This window comes from Falco rusticolus, chromosome 3 (genome assembly GCF_015220075.1).
Source record: "Falco rusticolus isolate bFalRus1 chromosome 3, bFalRus1.pri, whole genome shotgun sequence".
Lineage (NCBI taxonomy): Eukaryota > Metazoa > Chordata > Aves > Falconiformes > Falconidae > Falco > Falco rusticolus.
The window spans coordinates 42104222-42128782 of record NC_051189.1 but is presented as its reverse complement, the minus strand read 5'-3'; the positions used below and the strand labels follow the sequence as shown (position 1 = coordinate 42128782).

Sequence of the window (24561 nt, the reverse complement as noted above, 5' to 3'; positions counted from 1 at the left end):
CCTGCAAAAATACCAACAGCCATCAAACTTTCCTTCTCTGGAAACTACTGGCAATCATCCTGACTGTGAGATTGTTTCCTTAGGCTCTCCTAGTCCTTCACAACTATTGTTCTGTATTGGAGAAAGACCCTATTATTCTGTGCCTCTACTTAGTTACTATAAATAAAGCTCATTCATTTTTTATACCATCAGGTGGGTTTGGGAACAGGATCATTTCTTAAGTTATAGATTATCGTATCTTTGTATGACATCCATAGTATTTTTTCTTTTAGCCTGAAACGTGTTTGCCTATTTACTGAATTTCCTATTATGTAAAATAAGCATATCGGAACAGTACAGGAAGTATCACAATTTGTGAGGCAAAACAACTAAATTAAAATTGAATTCTCTACTAAAAATATCCAGCATCTCTCTGTACGTGTAAACTTTTCATTCCTCTCACTCTGGATATTCTGCAGGAACAGAACGGATACGGTGAAAGAAAGTAACTACAACCAGCAGAACGATTTATGAATGCACAAGAGACAGATGCACCTAAGTACAGAATTGACAGGAAGCCTAGTTTTCAACTCAAGAGTCATTCTTTTCTTCCTCTCAGCCAACCCTGATGATCGTATCTCTGGAAAATTTATGACACAGTGCAGCCACCATCTGATGAGCATGGGCTTACTTTGGGTAACATAATTCAATTGTCTGGAACTCTCAAGTATTTGAGACAGCACATAAAACACAGTGGCCCTAACCCCTCTCTCTAGTGTATTAGCTACTGGGACTCCACAAATCTGTTTTCTTTGAGAAAGGCTATAGGCTTATTTTTAATAATAAATTTTTTTGAAAGTAAATTTAAAGTCTGAACATTAACTTATCACAAAATAACGTGTTACCACGGACTGACTTTTGCAAAAAACACAGGAGACTTAAGTCCTTAAACCACAAAGCAGCAAATACATCAAATAACCTTCACAGATAAATCATTTTTCAATGAGTGACACCAAAATCATATAGAATGCAGTAATACAGTTCTCCAAGCACCATTTTCTTTGTGAGCAAGTGATAAGATTATCTCCTGCTTTTTACCATTCCCAAATTATTCAGTCATTTATGTTATACATTTACCATGGCTTCAAAAGACCTACATTTACCTAACTTACCAGCTTTGAAGCCCTATGGAAATACACTGTAAGGGTCTGAAGAATAGAAAAATAACAGTGTTTGCTTCCAGCATGCTTTCACAGTCAAGACAGTGAATTAAATCAACAGTATCATATCTTAGATCCTACACCAGCTTTCAGTAATAATAGGTCATTAACACTTAGCATTTGATTAAAACTGTGTTTTTTCTACTTAACATTAATTTTATGAAAAAATTAATCCATATTCACAAGCACACAAGCATGGGGTCAGTTACCAGCCCTGAAACATACCGAAGGATTATGACTTTGGAGATTGCAGAAAGAACAGAACTATGGTCCAGCTTCTCTATGGAAGACAAGAATATAAATTCTGTAAGAACATGAAGTTTTATTCAGTTTTATCCCTTGAAAGTTCAGTGTTCAAAATGAACTAGAATCTAACATGGAGTTAAACTGATACATATTTTGCAAAACAGAGTTATTTCATGTCCAACTCGGAAAATGTAATCCTTCTCTGAAAAACAGTATCGCAAACTGTCAGGACAGAATTTTCAGGTTAATGGTAACCAGTCCTAGCCATTAACTTAAGCCTCAAAAATACAAAGATTCAGAAATAAAACCTCCTGCATTATTTTGATTCTCAAATTGTTCCATAATACACAGCTCCTTTCCATCTCAGTGGGAGGAATTAAGCTTTCTATGGTCTTTTTATGGAAAAAAAGATAACCACACTACCACATGATATTGTAGATGATTAAGTTAATCTACTGAAACAACAGGATATGGAACTGAAGAAGTTTTTTCTAAGGGTCCTCTCAACTTGGAATCTGTTTTTATACAAGTTCTGTTAAAATTCTTTCAAACTTATCATCATTCTCCTTATTCCTCAGAATTACTTAGCTTTTACAGTCTTCCCATTCTGTAATTCAGCAATGAGCTGTCCTCTATTTTTAGTTAGTGTCAAAAGGCAACTTGTGCAAGCAATGTTTGATACAAATTTCCTTCCTCCATGGACACCAGTCATACTAACAGTGTGACTAGTTGTAAAAAGTCACATACACGAGTTGACCTTATGAACAGTCTACTGCACATGGAAGAGTCAGAAAGCGGTCGCTAAAATAACATTCAACTTTTCAGACTATAGCTATCAATTACACACAAAAATTTTTCTTTGCCAAACATGAGCCAGTTAAGCTGCAAAAGTATCTAGATAGTAACAACTACTTACTATAGAGCAGACCAAGGAAAGTAAACACAGGTGAGGATAAACAGTTGATCTCATATCCCATCCTTCTTCCTCATCCCTATTCTTTCTTTATAGTTTAAAAAAAAATAATCTAATTTTTGTCATAACTGTAGTTCTTCGGAAACAAAAGGGTGAACTTCAACTAAAACTTCTGCAGGTGTCAACAGGAAGTTTGCACACACACACCACAAATGCCACAGCAGCCCTAGCAGAGCAAGCCTGAAGGTAAAAAGGTTCTATCAAAAGAGGCTGTTTGGAACAGAATAAACAATTATCAATGGCAGCAGTAGCCTAATTACTTGCTTTTTTTTCCGCCCCAGCAATCCTCACCACAACTAGTGAACAAGAATTTGCATGGCGTCCCATCAAAATGACACCAAATCAAACCAAACTACAACAGGAAGGAAGGAAAAGCCCTATTTCCCAGTCTGGTTCATCACAGTCTACAGATGAAGAATGAGGGGATTACAGAGATGAGAACACGCAAGCAGAAATAGAGGCAGAGAAGTTAAACTGGACGCCAACTGTCAGAATTACCACCAGACACACCTCTAAGCTTACACACCTAAAATAGAGACAAAATTACATCCCTCAGTCTCAGCAAGATTATTTCCTTGGTTGTCAGCAGAAGGGTATTTTCAGATCGCCTAAGCGGCTCCAGTTGAGAACCCGCTTAAGATGACTCCACCACTGAAAAGCCATCTAGTAACTAACAGACAGCACTGTGTGTGAACTCTCACCCAACAGCAGCTTCCAGATCTTAGACTGAGGGCAGCACACTATGTAAAGGCCATACATTCCATGCAGAACCAAGATAGACACCTTCCTCCCTGCAAGGTTAAGTGATCAAGGTTCTCAGTTTTTACTGTGGTGCTGGTGATGCAGCTGCCCTGCAGGAGCACTGCTCATGTTGTGAATAATAGCCTGGGAGTGCCAGATGGAAAGGTGGAGACCCAGGTCCCATGCCTTCTACCTCCCTGATGGAATTACAACTCTTCAGAGCGCATACTAACCAGGACCACAGAAGAGTCTGAGAAGACACATGATCCATCCTTCAATTCATACTGGAGTAGTGGGGTCCACACTCAGCCCAGACGTGAAGAGTTATGAGGCCTAAGAGAATACAACTGACTTCACAGTTTCATTATTTCCCCAAAGGAAATCAGAAGTTCTGGTCTTTGCTAAAGTTATTTCTAATTCTGATGCTTTTTATAGCATCCAATGTAGTGGATGAATATGGAGTCAGAGCCAAAACAGCACTCTCCACTTTCCCAGGCATTCTAACATGGCAATTAGCTAAATCTAAACAGTCAAAACATTAAGGCACTAAATTAACTTAAAGCATGTTACAATTGTTGAAGAATTTACTTTCTCAACCATCTTCTTGGACAGAAGAAATACCAGCTCACAGATAACCCCCTTCAGGTGGGAGGAAAGCATTTGGAGAGAAAGTATTACAGTGAGAGGAAGACAGAATGGTTTAAGCCACTGTAAGTTTTAATCAACAAAAACATCCATTTGCAAGATGAAAAATGTCTTAAATGCTTGGGTAAAACAACACAACAGATCTAGACAACAGCAGCATAAACCAACATTTGTAACAACTATCTGCTGGAGAATTGGAGGGTCAAGAAAGAGGAATATTTGAGCTATGAAAAGGGGTAGGAGAACAAACTACATTGTTTGCAGCAGAACAAGTAAATGTAATCTGCAAGGAAAGTCAACACCTCAGTATACACATACAAAAGAATACAAGGTAACAAACGTTCCACTCCTAACTAACTTTGATTGTATTCTTCACTACTGCTCATCATCACAACCATTCAAAGACTACTGTTACAGGAGTAGGGTACGGTATTTCCATTAGATGGCTAACTTCTATTACGTGGCATAACAACTTCCCATAATGAACACCCATAAATTAATGTGTGCAATCAGGAAACAGCTGAGGTTTCCCAAAAACACTTAACTTGTGCAAACTCCACATGCAGCGTTTATACAAGCCATGGAAAGAAACCCTAGACCTCCTTCAAGCAGAAGTCTATGACAGCAGCACAAAGCTACCACAGTAACGCTTGACTGCAAGGTCTAATTGCATTTCATAAAACAATTCCAAAATGGATTTCAAAATCTGCTGCTTAATTACCATCTTCTCCACAGGGAATGCAGGATTATTCAATAGTAATTCCTCACAATTAGAGAGCTCCACAGATCTGCTGTGAATAAAATTTTACGCAGTGGTCTGCACACAAGACTTCAGGTCACAACCATGAATTCACCCAAAACACAATGGGAGAGAGTAGGGAAGGGAGTGTAAGAGAGGGTGTTTCCATCTCAAACAAACAGTATCAAGAAAATATTTTAATGTTATCATTACATTTACAAACGAAACACTTCTGCTTTTGAACTCTGAGGCCATAAATGTCTTCCTGCTGTCACCACTATAAATACTTAAAGTATTAATTGTATTACCTTTATTATTTGTAGCTGAACCCCTTCGTCTGTTTGAGGGCCTTGAAAACAGCCACATATTGTCTCAATAATTCTATCAATTAGTTTTTTGCCTGGAGCTGTACTGTCTGGAGCATTCCCCGTCAAGTGCCCATATGCTATAAGTTTCTGGAGAAAAGAAAAAAAACTCATATAAATAAGAGCTTAAAAAATAAGTCAACTTTTCATTATAATAAACAAATTCACTTGATAGCTCTAACTTGCACAGAACAATTAGAGAACAGTACATTTTACCCCAAGTCTCATAAAACAAAGATTTTTTAAAAAAACGTCCTCCAGATTTATTAAATTTTCACTCAGCAACTGCAATACAGTTTGTCAGCAAGCTCAACTTTAAACCTTTCTTCATCAGTTAACAATGTTTTAAACCAAACAGGATTCTAAAAACTAACTCACATTACACAAGTCTTCATAATGTAGTCAGCACACAAATGTTTTTAATACCAGATAAACCAGCTGCAAATGCTTTCTATTTAAGCTACTAGCTAGTCTTCCATTTTTAAGTGTTCTATTATCCCTTTCTCCTTCTAGGTCCTTCAATACTTTGAAATGGAATTTATTACAAGATCAACAAAATCCTCTTCCAAACACTTCAGGCACGAGAGTATTTGTAAATCTCCATGGCCCATCTACTTAATACACAAGAGTAGCAAGGCATCATAGTGTAACAGCATGTGTTAAAGAGCATTAAAAGAATTTGATATTGCTACACCTGCTGTTCAACACTTAAACACAAAGAAATAGGTAGTTGTACATATTAATATCATGAAACTGATGCAAACATGTAACTGTGGTAATACATGTATACACAAATAAACACACATATGCACTACATAATAAATAAGATACATTCACCTTTTCAGAGAAACATATTTGATTTGGTTGTGTGTGCAGTAAAGTAAAATAACAGAAAAACAATTACATCGTTACTTACATACAACAGTACTTGCCCTCCAACCGATCAAGAGAATTTTACAGTTGACAGTTAAAGCTCATCTTCATACAGACCTGTAAACAATCCAGAGACGTACTGACAATCCTGGGGCACTTCGACTGGCATGCCAATTCAAATGGTAGGAAGTATTTGTCCGCTTCAATGAAGCTTGTCTTTGACTTCACAGGTGGAAGAGTGCTTGAACCAGGCTTTGCTTCTCCATGAGGGGGACTAAACGGAATGATTGTATTAGAATGCTGGAAGTGATCATACTAATAGTTTTCACCCCCACAATGTTTATGAATGAAATAAAATATCAAGAAAATTAACATTAAGGAACAGTAACTTCTATGAAGTTAACACAACACTAATATAGTCATTACTCCTAACAGCTTTTGTACTTCATCTGTCTCCTTTAGATCAGGCAAATTGACCCATTTGCAAAATAAGTGGGTGTTCAGTGGTCCCTGCTGGTTTGAAGGCATAAAGACTTGTTTCCTCTGAAAACAGGGAAAAACTCCCCTTAGCTGGTGAAGGCAGAGGGGAAGAAGGGAAATCTATTCAGTATCATTCCCACATTACATGATAACTCTGAGAAGGCTAGTCTGTTACTACTAGAACAGATAAAAATACAACTTGCCAAAAATGTTAACAACCCTGGAAGTTAAGACTACTCAACCACTCCATTATGATACAAGTTTGGTTCAATACTTTAGAGACAGTAGATCTATTTTGGAGATTAAATCATATCTGAACTTAAATCCTGGACATACTCAGGGGGGAAAAAACCTAACACCCCCCACCCCCCAAAAAAACCCAACTTCACTCTATCTGTGCTTCAGATGACACCACAGAATTTAAGAGTTTAGTGGTTACCACTGTATCTCACTTGGGCCATGCAACTGTACAAAATTTGAGAAAAATATTAGCTGTGCAGTCTTATTGCTTACAGTCAGCTAATACAATTAAGAATGAGTAGTTTTTCACTGATTTGTGTGCATCAATGCAATCTGCCTTTGACTCAGAGTAAGATGCTTGGATTTTTCATTTCAAAGAATAGCTCATCAGCTTTATATAAAGCATTCCTGATCTTTTTCATGCACACATGTATCTTTACATAAAAGGTAAACTAAACTGTCTTACACAGACTTGAGAGGTGGTAGTAACAAAGCATAACTTCATATTCTGTGGTGAAGGATTTACAAAAGTCTTGCAGTAATTCAAATAGATCTTTACATGTAAACAACTAATTTCAAATCCAGGCGCTATGCATTTGTTGTAAATTAAATCAGACACTTCAAGAAATGCACATTAGAAAACATTTATTTATCACATTGCTCAAATAAAAAAAAGGAACTGCTAGGAGTTTATTATAAATCCAAAGAATTAATACAGTCCCATGCACCATGGAGAGCACCTTAAACTAACAAATATAATAAAATTATTAATTTCAGCTTTTCAAGGAGTAAGATGGATTGTCCTTGAGAAGATGTTCAGTACCATATTCAAACAGCTCTCCTTGTTTAGGCTGCTTTAAAAAGTCACCTAAATTCTAAGCCTTAATAGCAAATAAATAGTGTTCAGATTTTACTTGTTACTAAATAATTTCTCTTTTTAAGATTTAAGGATTTATCCCTACATATTTTTTTCCTGAAGAAGAGCAGAGGTTCGTTCTTCTGTTGGATGCACAACTTTAATGATTGACACTACTGTTTTACTGGAAATAGAGCTCTTTTGGCCAAAACCCAAATCAGCTAAGTTGTAGAGGAAGTACATGATTCTTCTACATTCTTAAATCTCTCTGAAACTTCTATAAAAACTTTTCTCTGAGGAATGAAAGGGTGGTACCTCTTGCTCGTGTCCTATGACAAGACTGTTCTTCACCTAGTGATTACGTTTATTGAAACCATTTAAAATTAGGTTAAAAGAGCACTCCAGAAATAAACCCAGAATTTTTCAGAAACAAGGAGCAGACCATGATGAGATTCTGAAAATGAAAAATCCATGTCACAGCAAGCTACTGCAGAAGCCTGAAGCTTCTCTTTATTGAAAACTATAGAAAAAAGCCCAAAATAATAAATACGGAAGATGATGTTCCATTTGCCTCTGCAAAGATAACTCAATAATCTCATCATCTTGCTCATGATAGAAGGGAAGGGAATACCAGAGAGGGGGGAGAAGAGAAACCCAAAATGTCTTTTTTTCTCAATGTTTGCAGAGAAATTACTTCAATTAGGTTTTTTTTCCAGCAGACTGTGAAATCACAAACTGTCTCCAACAAATCTTTATTCCACCAAGAGATCTACCAAGCATGAGAATTATGAAATATTCTGACATTCACATTATCATCCATAGAAACATTCTAAGGTATGTATTAATGTATTTTAAAACTTATTTTGGCAGCATTTGCTGCATAAAAGTTACATAAATCAGCCTGTCCTTTTCTATTCCATTCCCCTCTGCCCCACTACCAAACACTAGTTCTGTTTAAAAACCAAACAAACAACAAAACAAAAGAAGCAGTTTTCCATGCAAAATTTCTGGGAAGTGTAAATGATCTATTTTTCAATGTATTCCAGGTTAACTGTGAGATCAATCAGTTTCCTTGAACAGGAACTGGAAAAATTTAAAGAACTATCATTAGAAGTCCCTTGCTAGGATATTCAAATTTCAGTTACAAAAATAAGAAGCTGAAAAGAATTTGATAAACTAAGACGCTTCTCTATTCTAAGGCCTAGAAAAATGGTATTTTCTATTGTATCTTAAAAGTTTGACTCTACAGTAAGAGCAGAGTAAATCCATTCAGTTTTCAAGTCCTGCAATGCCTTCATAGCAGCAAAAGGCTACTGTCAAAATAAAGACAGCACTGAAGAAAAGAAATCAAAATCCCTTTAGAAAATGTACATAGGCAGGTAAGACATATACATTATACCCCTCCCAAAATTATAACTTCAGATACTAAAAGGATAGAATTTAAGCATCCGAAGTTCAGTAATGGCTGAACTATACATACTTGTGCACATCACTGTAATTCAGCACTCTCAACAGTTTTAGCATGGTATTTAACTACAGGATCAGATATTCTCCTTAGTGCCCAGAACAAATATTCCTCACTGAATATTTAATGTTAAGCATTTTTTCTCTTACCATGCTTCACAATGTGTCTTCTGCTTTATTTACACCACTCTAAGTAAAACCTATTATAAAACTATATTATTACTTACTGTCCAAGACCATCTGGTGGTGCTTGGTGCAATGTTTTCTGAACAGTACAAAAATACTAAATTTATTGTTACAACTTCACTGTGAGCTGATGGTATTGACTTTATTTTGCTAGTGGAAGATTAAGCACAGTGACTCTGTCAGATGCATCCACTAATTTTTATGTGCCAAATCTGATAGGCTGCAAAACTAAATTTTTCAACATATTCGATATTAAATTGTCTTTCACATTTTCTGAAAAAAAGTTCCCACTGGCTTTCTTTCCAGCTAGAAGTCCTAATGTTTTCCAACCCCAAACCTGTTGATTTCAACTCAAATACCAGAAGACAAAGTAGAAATCATTAGGGGCCCATTTTGACAACTATAGTTTAAATGATTTACCTAAACCAGAATTTCAGTGATAGGGCAGAACACCGGTCCCCAAGCAGCACTCATCTGCTTAAGCTGCAAGAACACTTTCATTATCAGTTTCACCCACTGATCGGATTATTTCAACAAGTGGTATAAACAGTCTTCACCACACAGCCCTCATGCATGGTTAGTAACGTACACTGAATGAGGAAGAAGATCCTGTGGAAATGTAATTAAACTCTAATAATGGATTCCACAGTTTAACAATACTTAAAAATTTACTTGTTGATCAGGGAAGAGTGCTGAATATCGACTTTGGCTTCTACCTTCACTGGTAGAGGAACTGCCTCCAGAAATCTACATCTATTCCTTAACAAGGTCCTTTCCAGACACTATCTCTCCCAATTACACTTGTCTTCTCTACCCATTCCTTCTTCCTCCCCGCAACCTCCTCCCCTCGCTCACTCACAGGTCAAGTCTTTTTTATTTACATTCCAGGCTCTTCCTCCTCGTCTGAAGCCACTTCAAGAACCCTTTAAACTCAGTCCCCTCCACCAATACTTTCACATTCCTGTGGCACCCAAAGACCTTATCTAACCTCGATCCCCATCCTCCTACTCTCCCTGGCCAGGCAGATCAGCCTGCTCCCTCTACGCTATCTTCTTGCCTCTACTCCCAGGCCCTGTGTCTTGCACTACAACAGCCAGTCACAGAAGCAGCACTTTTAGCATGTTTCTAGATACCACCAACCTTACAAAATATATTGAAAATGCTTTTCAGACAGAGCCTGTACTCCCAGCGCAGAGTAAGTATGGTATATATTTTAAGAAGTTAAAAGTACTATCATTCAGTATGATGAACTATCACATACCTTTGCTTTTCTGTTTCAGCCTTTATTTCCTCTGTAAAATGAAACAAAGGCATAGTTATGAAAATTATATCATAACCACAAATATAAAATTAAATAACTGAAAAAAACTGGAAAGCAAAATTATTCAGGCAAACATTTGAACACAGGATTAGCTTAAAACAGAAAACACACCTTTATAAGCAGTTTCATAAGAGCTTCTACTCTTTACCTGCATTGGTTGCAAACTGTATCAAAATTACTTTACAAATCTATACTCAAAACGTAATACTTTAATTTGCATACAGTCATGCCAGCTAAACACCACATCCCTAGAATATTTCTGCCAAGATACTGGCAAGCTCTTTTCACAGCCCATGTATATAAAAATAATGAGAAACAAATCACATTATTAAACCTATTAATCTATCCATAAAGGATATACTTCTTGTTAGATGTGGATTATGCAGAAAAAGAACAAAGAAACCATCATTGCTGTTTCTTATATGAAATCTTGATGACTAATTACCATCTTTGGTTTTAAATAGTGTTAGACACCACAGTAATGACTAGAGGGGAGGAAAAAGAAGTCTGTAGCACCTCTATTTCATACTGTTTTAAAATACATTAAAACAGGACTAATAGTTTAATGCTGTTGACAAGGCACTAAGTAATTATTCACAATACATTTTAAAGTAATTTTAAATTACTAACACTAATTTTAGAAAACAACTTCAATCTCAAGAGTACTTTTTTCTGCATTGTCTAGTTATTTTGTACACTTAAATCATAGCAATTCCAGAAAGACTAGGATTACCAATGCTGTAGGAATACGTTCTTGAAATAAAGTGTACAAGATCAAGTATGAACATGTATGTATGTTTTAAGAAATCCAAGGGAATCTGTTCTAATGCCAAGTCCTGCTCAAGCATGCAGAAATCACAATCAACTAAAACCAGCACTTTATTTTTATTTTTGTGTATAAGCTTTAAACTAGTGGAATGAATTTATTCTGACGAGAATTTAGCATTTCTAACTCTAAGCTCCCATGCAGCAAAAGCACACTTTGCCTGTTTCTTCACTCTCATTTACCATTTCACACAGCCATACTGATTCACTTACATAATATAGGTTCCTGAATTTGGTATTTTATTAGATATCAGTAGTATCAAATGTTTACTAACAGACTTGCTCAATACCAGGAAAAGTTCATATAAGGAGTTCACGTCAACCTAAAATCTAAGTTTTATTTCCAATACGACTGATGCTCCTGTTCAGCTCCAGTAAAACCCGGAGGTTAGCAGGTCAGTGGTTCATTTGAGAAATAGCCAGTTCAGAATTGGTTCAAATCTGTTACCCAGGACTAGACAAAACATGGAAATAATTCCATATTCCAAATATTCATTATTCCTCAGTAAGTAACAATAATAACAACAAGTCTTATAGTCAGCAAAGTTTCAGGAAAGTATGCTTTCCTACCATGTTATGATGCTTGATCCATTTACTTCCGTGAAGACAAATTCCTGACCGACAGAAAGGAGAAGAAACTCTCTTCCTCCCTTCCAGGATCTTCACCCCTTTCATTACTTCACCTCCCACCTTAGAATTCACACCCAGGAACTCTCCTCCATGAGATGCTCTGAAGTCTGTCCAACAAACATTAACAACCAACAGGTACAACTGCCAAATGGCTTCAGAGTTCAAAGTTTCCACCAAAAGTGACAAACCAGAGCAGATTCTCGCCCAATACCCAACTATTTTGAAATAAAGTCTGAAACACAGTAGACTACAGAAATTAAGGGAATCATTATGCTCTGCTTGGATCGTAATCCCGTTAATAATGGCAATGAAATACTAACAAATTTCGCCTGTAAAATTACACGAGGTGTTAGTGTCATTAAAAAGGTGGGGGTAGACACCCACACAAAAGTAGAAATCATGTCTTACTGAATTTGCATTAGTTTGAGTGACTAAATCTCCTTTAAATCCTCTGTATTTATACATTAGGTTCTTGTTTAAAATGATTAGCACACAAACTCAGAAACCATTTAGTAACAAAATTTGAATGTAAGTCATGCTAACAAACATTTCTACTATTTTATATTTAAATTATAAATCAAGATTATAACTCATTTATGGCATTTCCTACAAAGAAAGATGTTATTTCAATCAAAGATTAAGCAATGTCAACTTGTTATAACAAAAATTTCAGTTTACAATTTTATCAGATTTTAGTAACTTGAAACAAACACAATAGTTTATTTAACAGTTTTACTTAAGATCACTTAGGTACAAGAGTCAACTACTCTACTGACAACACAGATTTGTGCATTTCCAAATTATTTTATACTTTGGCTAAGGGGGGGAGGGCAAAACCCAACAAACAGATCTAGAAAAAGAATGATTTCAGACTGTTGCTATAGATAAAACAAAAGAATGCAAAGCTCCACTTTGCATCCAAATCTGGTTGCCCTTCTTGGTCTGCACCATGCTACTAACATGCACGTGCACACACCCACACACACACCAAGGCCTCTTGCCCCTAAGGAAGGTGCAAATTAGAGTGGAGCTTCTTCCTTGTTCAGAATAGAAACAGTTGTGAGTACTGAATTAGTGTGAAAATTGCTTACGGAAGTAAAAATAAGGCAGATCTCAGTTTCGCACCCTCTCCATTTCCCCATGAAGAGTATTTTTCCAGTAAAGGACAGCACACATCCTAAGTGCAAATATTCTTCCAGCACTACTTAAAGTAGGTGTGACAGTAGGTGGGTGCTCAGACACCCTAGTCCACTTTACAGGTTCCAAAACAGTGGCTAAACTCTATGCTTATGCACATTTATTGAGCTGAAAGCACTGCATGAACAAAGAGTCCCTGGCAAACAGACAGACATAACATTCAGGAGAAGAAATATCTGAAACTGGTTCCGCTCTGCACAAACTCATTTTATTCCTGAACTAAAAGAATGTATCAAACCCAGCTAGCTGTCATCTTGATGCTACATCAGATTACTCCACATTTATTCTCTGCTTTGTAAGCTATAACAGTACTTGCAAAGATTACCAAAATAAAAAAAATCCAGAGCTGCCCAGAGCCCTCATTGTGCTGCTGATATGCTAACAAATCATCACTATTTTTTCTTAAAATACTACAAGAGATTGTCCTCAGAATAGGTCACAACTCCTATCAGAAAATAGAAATCTTTGTAATTGAAGAAGTATGCTACAAGGAAAAAGCTTGTGCAAGTGTCAATCTAGTTAAATGTTACTACCACTTTGAGCAGCACTGCACCTGTCCATTAATGTGAAAGTATGGATTTTATAACCTTTGCTAAATAAAAGGTTTTTACAGTAGCCAACATAAATAATTTTGGAAGGCTAAAACATTTTAAATGGCAAATAAGCACATGATACAATATGATTACTATGAATGAGGTAGTCAGCAGAGTTAAACTTTACTTTTACCCTTGGAACAGAGAAAAACTAATTTCCTTCACCATCTGATTGCTCCCTCTGCTCTCCACACCAAAACACAAGTTAATCACAGTATAATTTCACGGTCACGTAACAACCACATATCACAGTAATCATAAAAAAATTCAAGCACCTTTATCAGCACAAAAATAGATTATAATAAAGGTAACTAACAAGTCTCACGCTAGATAAATAATCTGTTAAAAGACAAATGAACCAGAACACTGACTGATACATTCTTTTAAATGAGAAAAAGTAATCCCTGCAAATAGCTAGAAAAGGGAGATGAAGCCTGAAAACATAGGATGCTTCCTTGTTTTACTCTTCCTCTCTCCAAAACACACAACCAAAACCAAAAGGAGAAGATCCAAGAGCTGGAAAAGGTTATTACCCCACCATCACCAGTCATTTTGCAAAGGAAGAATAAGAGTGAATGCAAGATGCTGGAACAGGGGAAGAAGACTGTAGAAAAGGACTACAACTTCCAGCGTCTTCCACTGTATTATCTGTGATGTAAACACAGAATTACTACAAAAAATAGTTCAGATTATTCTATGGCCCTGAAAGGATGATGTTTCCTAAAAATTGAACTAATTGGCATACATTTAGTACTCTTAAATAAAGTACAACAAAATAAATCCCTCCTGAACTCTCACATTCACACACAGCTCCAGAACATGACCTCTTTATAGAGCTCTGTCACAGAATTAATGGAAACGTATGTGGCTTTTGCACACAGAAGATAGAGCTAATCAGAGATGCGTTATTTTGCAGTTTTACAATTGTATGCATCAACTGTTTCACAAAGCAGGTAAAATGAGTCATGTACATTAGTTTCAATATAAATTTCTATTTCATCTACACTTGTATAGATCATCATCATTTCAAAGAAGTCTCTGAAAAGGTCCAAGACCTTTGTTATACAGGTGTACTGGTTTTGGCTGGGATAGAGTTAATTTTCTTCACGGTAACTTGTATGGTGCTCTGTTTTAGATTTGTGCTCAAAACAGCAGTGATAACACAGGGATGTTTCAGCTGTTGCTGAACAGTGCTCACGCAGCATCAAGGCCTTTTCTGCTTCTCACAATGCCATGCAGTGAACAGGCTGGGGGTATAAAACAACCTGTGAGGGGACACAGCTGGGACAGCTATCAAAGGCATATCCCATGTCATATCATATGGCTGCATGAGGCTCAGCTGCCAGCCAGAGGTAAACCACCACAACAGGTATCCATAACTCCATTCTCACCTCTCTAATTCACTATTTCAGCATGTCATTGAAAAATTTTTCCTCACGCTCTTCAGACTGCTCTGTTTCTAGTACAAAAAAACCAAACTAGTTTCCAGTTTTCTTCTTCTCTCTTTAACATCTTATAACCAGCTAATCCCATTTGCAACTGTAAAATTAGCAAAGCTGTCTGTAATGACCAGTGGGTAACACCTACTCAGAAAGTCAAAAGTGGACAAGTAGGTCAAGCAGGTGCTGTGGACAATGACCAGTCTGTAATACTGATCAAACTCCAACTTAGAGCTAATTAACTGTTTACCCCACTAATCCAATTCAAAGGATGATTTAAACCTTAACTACACTGAAGGGTATCTCTAATTCCCATTTGAATTATTCCCTTGGTTCCTATGCCAGCATCCCCCTACATCTGAAACAGATCCTCTCCTTCAGATTATCTTTAGGTAATATTTCCTTGTGCTTGCTAGCTAAATATGCTGTAGTATCACGTGAAGTATAAATGTTCTACAGTTATACTTTGGCACAAGTCAAGGACAACATTCTCATCAAGTAAGGGATAACTAAATGGTTACCTTCTGGAATGGTACACACAGTGAAGTTCTTTGGTATCAACTCAACATCAAGTTATACGTTAGATTACAGGGAAAAGAACTCTCATGGAACTTGCTGCTGGGAAAAGGACAAACTATTTACCATAAAATGGAAAAATACAAGTTCATTACACGTATGATACCAGGAAAAACCCACGCACTTAAAAGCATTTAATACATATCTCTCATTATGTTTCCATCCTTGCACCAGGATTGTATTAAAAAACAAGAGTACATTACATTCCCATAAGACTCTATTCTGAACAACTGATGTTGCCTGCCAGAGCAGCTCACGCGTAAGTCTCATTTGTACAAGGATCTGCACATCTAAAGATTAATACTCAGTGTAAATATCAGAATTAAAGTTTATTTATCTAACTGAAAGTAGATCTACTGGAAAACACTCTGCATTTTCACTGGAAAAAAAAATCTCACAAAAACTGCATCCAAAATATATATGCCTATTCCCCTGCTCACTGAGGGAGAGGCAGAAGCAGCTACTCTTCTACTTAGTACTGAAAAAGAAAATTGGATTGTCCAACTCTTCTGAATACCAAAAATGTAGGCAGATGACTAAAAAATCATTACTATATTGCAACTTAAAAAAAAGGGGGGGGGGGGTATTAAATATATAATGAATTCAAAATAGCAAGCAGTAGCATTTTAAAGAACTGTAACCATCCTGGGTAATCAGAAAGTAGAACCAGTCAAAGCAGCACAGGCTGCAATACTCCAAGGAAAACAAATATGGAGCTCACATTACTTATACCATAGAAGACTTCTATGACAAGGAAGCAATCTGAATTCAATTCTTTTAAGTCAAAGCAGGTGGATGAGATCCAAGGAACATGCAGTGAAGAGGAACTCAAATTATACCAGTATCTATATTTTTTTACAAAAGTAAAATCCTGTTAGAACATTAAAGGCTTTGCTTGAATTGACTTGGCTTTCTTCCCGCCCTCTAAGTATTCTAGTGACTGTCTCCAGTATGATACAAAATATTGTGGCAACCAAGGGATTAAAAAACCCCCAGATTTTTCATCATTAACAATACTCAAACTGTCCTTCTCCTTGTCAAGGTATATGGAAACCCTGAAAGACAGAGCAGTCTAAAGGTGCTTGTCAATTTAAAATGGTAAGATAAAGTTAGCTGTACTGTAAGTAATAAAAATCCAGAAATTCAATATTCATTTGAAAAGAACTTAAAACTATATTACCAACTATGTAATATTATTATTACAAACATGGTGACAGTTTAATTAAAAAATTTACCAAGTCTGAATTCACAGTAGTAAAGCCATATAAACACAATGGGAATAACAAACGTCCCCAAATCAATCTCTCCCTCAAAGAGATAAAATTCCAAGCAGATCATGTTAAGTACGTTTTCCATCAAAAGGGGTTATTAGAATATATTTCTAAATAAATATCCAAAACTTGATTCTTTTCTTGATAGCTGCTATCCATCAGCTTCAAGCAGTGTTAAAAAGTCTTGCCTATCGAGCTAAAGCATGGAAGTATTAACATCTGAAAGCCAGTAACAGACTTCATGAAAAAACTAAAATAATTAGGTCCAAGGAGTTCAAACAATCGAACTGGAGAAACACATCGCCATTTTCAACTCAAGGTCCATTGCATTCAGACAATGACGATCCAAAGACCATCTCTGCAAGCAATTTCTGCCAAGTCAGTACATCTACTTAAAACCAGCAAGTTTATGTAAAAATACACGCTGCAAATTTGGCACTTGCTCTTAACTAAACATTCCTAACATCTAAACGCCTTACAGGTCTTCTGAAAAGCTGAGGATCTGCTAAGAGACAGTGTCAAGCAGACACGCTGCACAGAAATTTTCTCCATGCTTCCAGCTGACCGCTCTTGGTCTCACAGAGCCTCTGCCTCACTACTTCTAAACTCTGAACTACTCCCGTTTCGATACGTTTTCTTGGGCTGAAGATGTACGGAGAAGAGTAACTAGCACACTCAGATTATGGTATTTCCTTTTCCCATTTCTTTATTAACTGTAGCAACATAATTAATTCCAGTAAACTTTAATACATCTATCTTCAATGTTAATCTGTATCAATGTATGTAAATAGCAAACAGACAAAAAATGAAAGCTTTGTAAGAAGACTCACTGGGATCTCAAACCACAATAGAAAAATTAAACAGTTTAGTACAATACTATAATTCCTCTAGATAATCAAATCAGGTTGACTTGCCTAAAACCTGTAATAGTGTATACAAATCCGTTGATTCTATGATTGTAGGAAGACAGTACTGAAACGATCAGTATTTTAGGTAGCCTGCAGAAGAAACCACTCACTATGAAAGCTGAAATTGCTCCTTAAATGGAATTCACAAGATGCATATCATAGCACTATATCTTCCTGTAAATCCTATGAACAGCCTTCTCCATCATACCTTCTAGGATGCACAGAGATCTCGCCACCCTTCCCTCAAATCCTCCTGCAGAGTGACTGTAAGATGGATAAAAAAATCCTATTTGTGGGAGTCCAAGAAGAGGCTGATAGCAGCACTGGGCCTTTAGGGGTGAAGTTTTTGTTCTTTGTTTTAATCCAGTAAGCTAACCTAAGGATAAACAGGATTGAAAGAAATACAGATGCTAGCAGATGTAACATCAAAGTGTGAATTTCACCTCTGTACATGTTCCCCATTGTAGAATACCGTGAATGTTTCCTTCCCCTCAAAATTCCTGAGCCCAGACTTCAGCATATACCCTCAGTTATAGTTTATTTACATATCTGTTCTTATGACTGCTGTTATTTGCTGGGGTCAACTAACCTTTCATTCTCCTTAGTTTCCTTCATCTGCAAGATTACAGCTCACACAGCTATGGCACATGGATAGAAAAGAGCAAAGCTCCATGCAGATTTAAGAAAGTCACTGCTGTGGTCTTCACACAGCATTTATGTAATAGTAAATAATTCTTGTACAGACAAACGTAACAACCTTAAAACTATATTTGAACACTTCCACTTGCTTCCTACCCTAATGTATTATACTGCTGCAACTTCATGTTTACAGGTACTGAAAGGGTAACTAAGGAAGCACAGATTAATTACGCTATGTAAGATACAGCATTCCAAACAATGGCCAGTTACATTTTCAGTCTGACAACTCTTGATGAAATTCCGTGTAGATTCCCGTTGTGCTTTCTAAAATGCTGAAACCCTCTCAACTGAAATATTAAGTCATATCTCATTAGGTTAAAAAAACACACAGTAAACCTTTGAAGCATGCAGAGAAATATTTATGTGTACACACACACACACAAAGTAAAAACCCAAAAGCCATCAACACAAACTGTGTACGGGTGAGGGTGCTTCAACTTTAGATGACACTAATCCTCTGAAGTGAGTGCTAATACAACAAATGAACATTTTAAGCTGTTAATTCCCATGCCAAAATTTCTGGTATGTTGAAGGCTTGCAGCAAAACCTATTGAAGTATTTCCCTGCTTTTGTATCTGTAATACAAAAGACAGTATGTCTGATGGCCCTTATTGAGCTTTTTAACTGTGAAACAGCCTTCTTACTTACTCTAATTCTCTTTTTAGACAGTTAGTCACACAGCTACAGCTTCTCCCCGCCCATGCTCATGATATAATATCATTCAGGAATATGCAGCTCTGGTGTAAATTCAGAAACTTGAATGCACAACCTGACTCCGCTCAGCCAACCTGACTACCCAAATTTAGCTCATTAGGTATGATATTTTCAAACAGAGAATCACTGGCAAATATACTCAAAAAAAGAAACTACTCTAGTGGCCTCATTCTGCTTAAAATTAATTCAGAATCATTCAATCCAATAGGGTTTTATGACTAGATTTTCTGTAATAATCTTTCTACTTGCTAAATCAAGTAGAGACTACTGACAAGTTGCTTCACTGACTACTTGGGAAGAGGAGAGGTGACACACATAAAGGTCATGCATTGCCAAAGATAACTGAACTGTAGTCATTATTGGCAGCATTTATATTATAACATATGGCTGAAAAGCTAATTTTTTGCAGCAGTAAATCCCTGTTTCCCCTCAATATTGCATGGGTCTCCATCCTTTATTGAATCTACAGCAAACTCCCAGAGGTATCCAAACTTGTGTCTTCGTCCCTTCAAGAAATTTCTTAATACTTAGAACAGAATCAAAGAAAGGAAACAGACTTTTTATTTACATCTTTAAACAGGTTATAAGAAGAGGATAGGCACGTGCCTTTATTTTAATCAAGTAGGGCACACCTTTCAAATACCTTGTTCCAGCCTTTTGATACCTCCTCCCACTACCCCATATATCATCTTCACACTCAGAACTCGTGGGACAAGTTGCTGAAAAGGCACATTAACATACAAGCAATTTGGTTGCTTAATAAATACATAGCCACCTAGCCAGATTATAGAAAGGACCCTGCCTAGTGCTACAGTTTTCCAATATGCTTAAATCCAATCCATTTGAGGGTGACCATCAAAAAAGTTGGCTCCTCCTATTCCATGTGTCTGCTTGTGCTTATCTGCACACTCCTTACACAAACACTGCCAAGGAACAAAGTTTAAATAATTTGATAATTTTAGTTTTCTTTGGGTCAGTGAGCTATTTCAACTCACTCTAAAGCTGCATGATCACAAGCTGCCACACCTCATGTGTGTCACAAGTTTCAGGAAGGAAGAGCTGGAACTGAATTGCCCATTGCAGAGGATGCCCACAGATGCAGTGGAATAAACATACTGCAAAACCATATTAAGTTTACTCATTATGTTTCATCAGCCTTAGTACTTTGCAAGGACAATAAAATAATGTTTCTTTATCAGATGGGGGGGGGAGCCTGCAGCTGCATATTCCTCTTCACATTCACAATGTCTACAGTGTTTTCTGACCCTTCTTTCTCATGTCCTATGTTAAAATTCTTGTGAGTTGTGTAAAATCCTGATTCTAAAGGCCACAATCCCAGCATATAAACACACTGGCAGCTATCCAAACGAAGAGGCAGGTAGCAAAACATTGTGAAAACAGCATAAACTTTACTCAAATATTTTTATTACTACTTTGTTTTGCTGCTTAAAGAAAGTAGGCAGCATATATATCCTCTGCAGACAGTTGAGTCGTCTACTACTCAGAACAAAGACTACTTAGCAAGAACTCAGAACGTTGTTAGATATGTTAGACAGCACAAACCTTTTTGCTACCTGACTGCATCACCTATCTACATTAGGTCAGTACAACTGTCTGCACACACCTACTACAACTTTGCAGAGGGACTTTAACAGTTATAAAGTAACAAAGTAACACTGGATTATGAAACTAAATGTTGAAGTTTTTAACTTAATTTTTTTTGCATCAGTTCCTTCAGCTGGTTTCACCATGCGGCTAAGGGTAGGATGGGGAAGAAAACAAATCCTTTAGCCACTACTACTACTGCTGCTGGGGAAATATGGGGTGTTTTATAATTATAACAGACTGGAATGACGTAAAGAACAGAAAACTAAATTCAACATGGAAACATGAAAATGTGTTGAGGGAGGTCATTTATTTCTTTACTGAAGAATATGAGAGGACAAAACAACCAAATTAAGACAATTCCCTTAGAAGAGTCTGATCAAAGGATATACAACAATTACTCAGGTCAGAACAACTGTAATTCACAGAAAAAGCAGTTTTACCAACTGAGTGCAATTGTATACAGCATACAGATCAGTATACAAAAAGGCTCCCACTGTCTCTCATGAAAAAACCCAACATGCTGGGCTAAGAAAAGCACTGTAAGTCTTTGAAGACAAAAAAAAAGTAGCTTCTGCCTTGGTAATTATTTTTTTAAATATTCTTGCCAAGAATCATAACTGCCATCTAAGGAACACGTAACAAGGTAAAATAAAATAATTATTCATTAAAAATTCCATAAAATAGGAATTATAATCAAGCATAATCCTTTATAGAAGTAAGACTATATTTACATCCCCTCCACCACTGCAACCCAACACTGCAAAGCACTCTATGTATGTGAAGTTCTTGGAAGTACCTGCAACTCCACTAGAAAGAGTCCGGAAACTACTTATTGAACTAAGTTTCAAATTTGGCGGGGGGGGGGGGAAGGTAAGCCTTGAAGGATGACAAAACTTAATGATTTCTCTACAACAGTTCATGCAAAATAACCGACTTCCCCACCCCACCTCGTTTACCTAATTCAACTGATGGGATACATTAATTTCTCAGCATATTCAAAGAGAAAACAGAGTGAAAAATTAGGACAGATAGGGATTCTCAATAGGTTGTATTCTCTTCTCAATACATCCGGTCCTCCTCTCTATCAATTTGCTCAAATGTTCGCTAGTTCATTTGAGTGAAAATTTGCTTCCATCAGCATAATCGTAGCCTGTACTGCATGTAAGAGCAGGACTACACTCTCTGAGCATGGTGGGTTTACACTTCCTCAAAGCCACAACAAACCCAGTAACTCTGTTGCTCAAGATTGTGAAACATGTTTGCCTAGTTCTAGAGGTGATGAATCATCAACAACTCTTATTTGCCACAGCAGCTTAATATGTTGCCCTCTGAAATGCAAAGAAGTCAAAAGTAGCCTCAGTTCTGCTGAAACCTTTAAGAAATTAACTGGAATCTAGGTCTTTATATTTTTGCCTTTGAACACTGAATGTAAAATAGCTATTTTAGATTTATAGTATAAAGTAGAAATTTAAGACACACTCAAAAAAATTGGTTTTTTATATATATAAGAAGTGTGCACACATACACCCCCCATCTGCATATATAATGTGATTTTCACTCCCTAGATCTAATCTATAACTTGAAGAGGAAGTTTTAACTCAGCAGAACATAGGAAACACCACAAGCCTTTAACTAATAGTTTGAATCAGAAGACAGGTCATGACTGAAACTGCAGTCAGAATACTAATGTTTCCAGCTTCCACCACTGTTTCAGATAGCCTGATAAATTTTCATTAAAAGTGCTCCTATTTACTCAAACACAACATAGATTACTCTTTTTTTATTTTGGAAAAGTTAAAATAGAAACTCATGAAGACAGGCAAATAAAAGAACTGATTAGGTATGATATTTCTGGTGAAAACTATCAGACATGAAAGAAGCATAGCATCATTCCTCACAATTGTGCCTTTTCAAGCTAAGTTGTCCTCCCCACCCCCCCACCCCCTTAACAGAGTAGGTTAGTTTCTCTCATTTTTAACATCAGAAACTCAAGCGCATCCCTCACATTCTGCTTGTAAAAGTGTGAGCTTATCCCAAAACGCAAAGATGACAGAAGCAGAAACAAATTTTGCAGACCTAAATTACAGTTGAAATAGGGAAAGCATTTTCAATCAAGTAATTTCCATCCATCTGAAAAAGCATTATCTGAAACTAAACATATCCAGAACAAAATCCTGTGACTGCTAACTCATCTGAAAGGAGACAAAGAGCTTCTCTCTGCAGATCATCTGTAAGTCTGACCTTTAAGTTCAAAGCAGGCAAACATAAGCAGCCCAACTTAAGAACCCAAAGACCTGATAGTAAGAAATTATCTCACCCCTCTGCAATATAATTGCTGGATTCTTCCACCATATCCATCCCTGTAAGAGTGAAATTTCTGCAATACCTGATATGCCGCTGCCTACTTAGTACCTTCGGTAGTACCTAAACAGTGAACAAGCCATCCATAGCAGAGTCTGCTCCACTGGAATTACACTACTGCTTGACAGGGCTCTCAACCTAATCTAAGGTCCTGCTTTCAACAGATGATCTCCATAGGTCCCATTCAATCTAGACTTCTCTAAGACTTGCCTCCATCCATTTCCAAAAGACTTCTGCTACAGAACATCTCTTCAGCATTCACATGCAGTTAAACTGTGATAAATAAAAGGCTCAGGAGAAACAAGTCTCTTAAGTATCTGAGTAACTCTCAAATTTTACTTAACATTTTTAATGATTCAGATTTACAACTGAAAAAGCCTCCCAAACATTCACTAGAACCCCCATTTAGAAACACAAAGTGTTGCTTTCCAGGTAGGACTCTGATATATATGATGTTTCTACCTGCATGTTTTCACCCATGCTATCTGCTGGACCTCTTCTAAGCACAATTTGTCAACGCAATCAACAGTGGAGGAAGCTGTGCAGCAGACCAGCCAGGAGGTGTGCTTCAGGACTCGCCCAAGTATTCTCAATGACAGCAGAGAGCTGATCAATATAATCAGTGGAATACAGGAGATACAATACATAGGAAGGTCCCTAACCTTAGGCATCTTACTCTTTTAACTGAGTCCTGTTTCAAGAGTCTGTGCTCTCATGACAGAATCAACAACCTAGTAACAGAGGAACAAGCGACAGGTAACATGAATTTAAGTCACAAAGCTGGTTTATCGGTTTTCCCTCAGCACCAATACTATCATATAATAACAGTATTACAGTTGTAAATATAAATAAAGCACTGTACTTACATGAATTGTGACAGAAACTCAAATAAAGAAAAATGACTATATTTTCACTTATGTACTTGGGTTACTTATGAATCAAATTTTTAAGGCCTAGCCAAATATAAATTGGAAAATCAAGCTGCAGCATATTTTGCAGCAGTTGAGCTCTCCTTATGTTACACAAGCATTCCGTTCTTCCTACTTGAGATACAACACAGCTTTTTACACCTACATGTAAAGTTTAATTACAGAATTAGTGTTTCTTCAGCTTATGATGCCATTCCCAAAACACCACTATTTTCATCATTATGACATCAGACAGGGATTTGCATGCAGTAGGTCTAGTCTATTCAGTTAAGAAAACAAATTTCTTTTTCATTTGTAGTTAAACATGTGATTTAATACATAAATAAAAAGATAATTTAGCATAAACATTTTTGAACTTGTGCACTACCCAGCTCAAATGCTATTTCACCACAGACTGCAGATGTAATCAAACTAAATTTCAAACAACACGAAGGCAACTAATCAAGCTTGACAGATGTTTCATGAAATATGTAAGCAGAGCAG

General features: G+C 36.7%; 1 protein-coding gene across 2 annotated transcripts in view; it reads right to left on the bottom strand.

The window, feature by feature from the left end:
- ARFGEF1 (ADP ribosylation factor guanine nucleotide exchange factor 1) overlaps positions 1-24561 on the bottom strand; it is a 97375-nt gene that overhangs the window by 57327 nt on the left and 15487 nt on the right. For both annotated transcript variants that reach the window (XM_037379132.1, XM_037379133.1), the window contains exons 2-4: positions 10269-10299; positions 5899-6055; positions 4852-4998 (exon numbers count right to left, since the gene is read on the bottom strand). In XM_037379132.1, coding sequence (XP_037235029.1) covers positions 4852-4998; positions 5899-6055; positions 10269-10299 — 335 coding nt within the window. The remainder of the gene's footprint in view (positions 1-4851; positions 4999-5898; positions 6056-10268; positions 10300-24561) is intronic.